We start from the raw sequence: 1696 nt of genomic DNA, 5'->3' as shown, positions 1-1696 counted from the left end.
AGGCACAACCTCTATGACCTGCCCCAGGACTACCCCCATAGTCAGAAAGCTACAACACCTAGAGGGCCCCCAAGACCTCCGTATGCCCTTAGCAAGAGGAGAATTTTGTTGAGCTTGATGCCCACAGGGATCTGGGGTAGGACACTGCACTGTCCTCGGGCTCCTCGTGTCTCCCAGGCGCAATAGCTACAGAATCTAAAAGGGTAAACCAGACCCCACTAGACACAGAGGTTAAAGCACAGTCCCCCCATCTGAGTCTGGGCCTTCAAGGGGCTTCCCATCCACTTCCTTGTCCCTTGGGTCTGAGCCCTGCTCTCAAACCACAAGCTCCTCAGCAGCAGCCCCTGAGCCCTGGCTGATTTGCATGAGCAGCAGGTGTCTCCAGCAAGGGGATAAGAGAGGCCTGGAAGGGACCTCTAACCAGGGTGGGAAATGGGGAGCAGAATCAGGGCGCCTCACCCATGGCCTGGACCCCCCCTCCTCCTCAACTTTCTGGCTCACTGCACAAGTACTGAACCCTGGTCATTCCCAGGCAGGCAGCAGGGTTGTCAGTCCAGCCCAAAAATGTCCCTGAGTCTAGAACAGGTGCCTGAAGGGCGTAGGATCCAAATGAAAAGACTGGAGGAGTGGAGTCGTTCCAATGTGCTCACTCACTCTGGGAGAGCCTGAGGGTCTGCCCTGACCCAAGGAAAATTAATGTGTCTCCTTTGTTCAAAGGCTCCATCCACCAGCTATACCCAGGGTACCAGGGGTGAGATGAGGGGAGGTAGAAACAGACCCCCAGAGACTTGTTGGGGCTGAGGTCTGGCAGGTGGGGTTCACATTGAATTGAGGCCTGGAGCTGGGAACCCACCTATCCTTTTCTCTGCTGCACGTGCTGTGGCCTCCTATGTCCTGAACCAGCCGTCATCAGTGACTGTGACCCTGAGGCAGCCGGCCCACATCACCTGTGGGCGAGACAGCATCGGAAGTAAAAATGTTCAATGGTACCAGCAGAAGCCGGGCCAGGCCCCCGTGCTGATTATCTATGGTGATAGCCTCAGGCCGACAGGGATCCCTGAGCGATTCTCTGGAGCCAACTCCGGGAACACGGCCACCCTGACCATCAGCGGGGCCCTGGCCGAGGATGAAGCTGACTATTACTGCCAGGTGTGGGACAGCAATGCTGATGCTCACAGTGACACAGGCAAATGGGGAAGTGAGACATGAAACCTTTCTCCCATCTGCGTCACCCACCCCTCCACCCCGGAGGCTGTGCACAGGCAGGATCGGGTCTGCCCCAGGCCCCCTCATCTGAGGTCCCCAGACCCTCCCTCCTACCCAGGCCTCAGCATGTCTGCACCTGGAGGTTCAGGAGAGTATTTACAGCTCACAGCACTAAGTTTCCCTGGTTCCCTGGCCCTGGCTGTGACAGGGGACTGAGGGCCTGGGGAGAAAAAGACACAGGGGGACCTGGGCCAGGGGCCATGTGCCTGCATTTCCATCGCCATCTTGGGCTAATGCTCTTCCAAATGACCAGGCTGAGCACTCCAGTGTTTCAACTCATCTGAGCTCCTGACACCCTGGGGACCTAGGTGGAGCCTTCCTTCCCTGAGTGGACCTATCAGGAGCAGGAGACATCAATGGTCACCCACACCTCTCTTCTGGCTCACATGGCCCCCCACTGCTGCCTGGAGCCCCTGACAGCTCACAGGGG

At 57.7% G+C, this 1696-nt stretch overlaps 1 gene segment (V, D, J or C); it reads left to right on the top strand.

The window, feature by feature from the left end:
* Positions 1-432: 432 nt before the first annotated feature.
* LOC129508263 (immunoglobulin lambda variable 3-9-like) lies at positions 433-1209 on the top strand. The segment is given in 2 exon segments: positions 433-508; positions 875-1209. Coding segments are annotated over 2 exon segments (411 nt in total).
* Positions 1210-1696: the final 487 nt, after the last annotated feature.

Source organism: Nyctereutes procyonoides, unplaced genomic scaffold, assembly GCF_905146905.1.
Source record: "Nyctereutes procyonoides isolate TBG_1078 unplaced genomic scaffold, NYPRO_anot_genome, whole genome shotgun sequence".
NCBI lineage: Eukaryota > Metazoa > Chordata > Mammalia > Carnivora > Canidae > Nyctereutes > Nyctereutes procyonoides.
The sequence above is the reverse complement of the archived record's forward strand: the minus strand, read 5'-3'. Positions and strand labels throughout refer to the sequence as shown.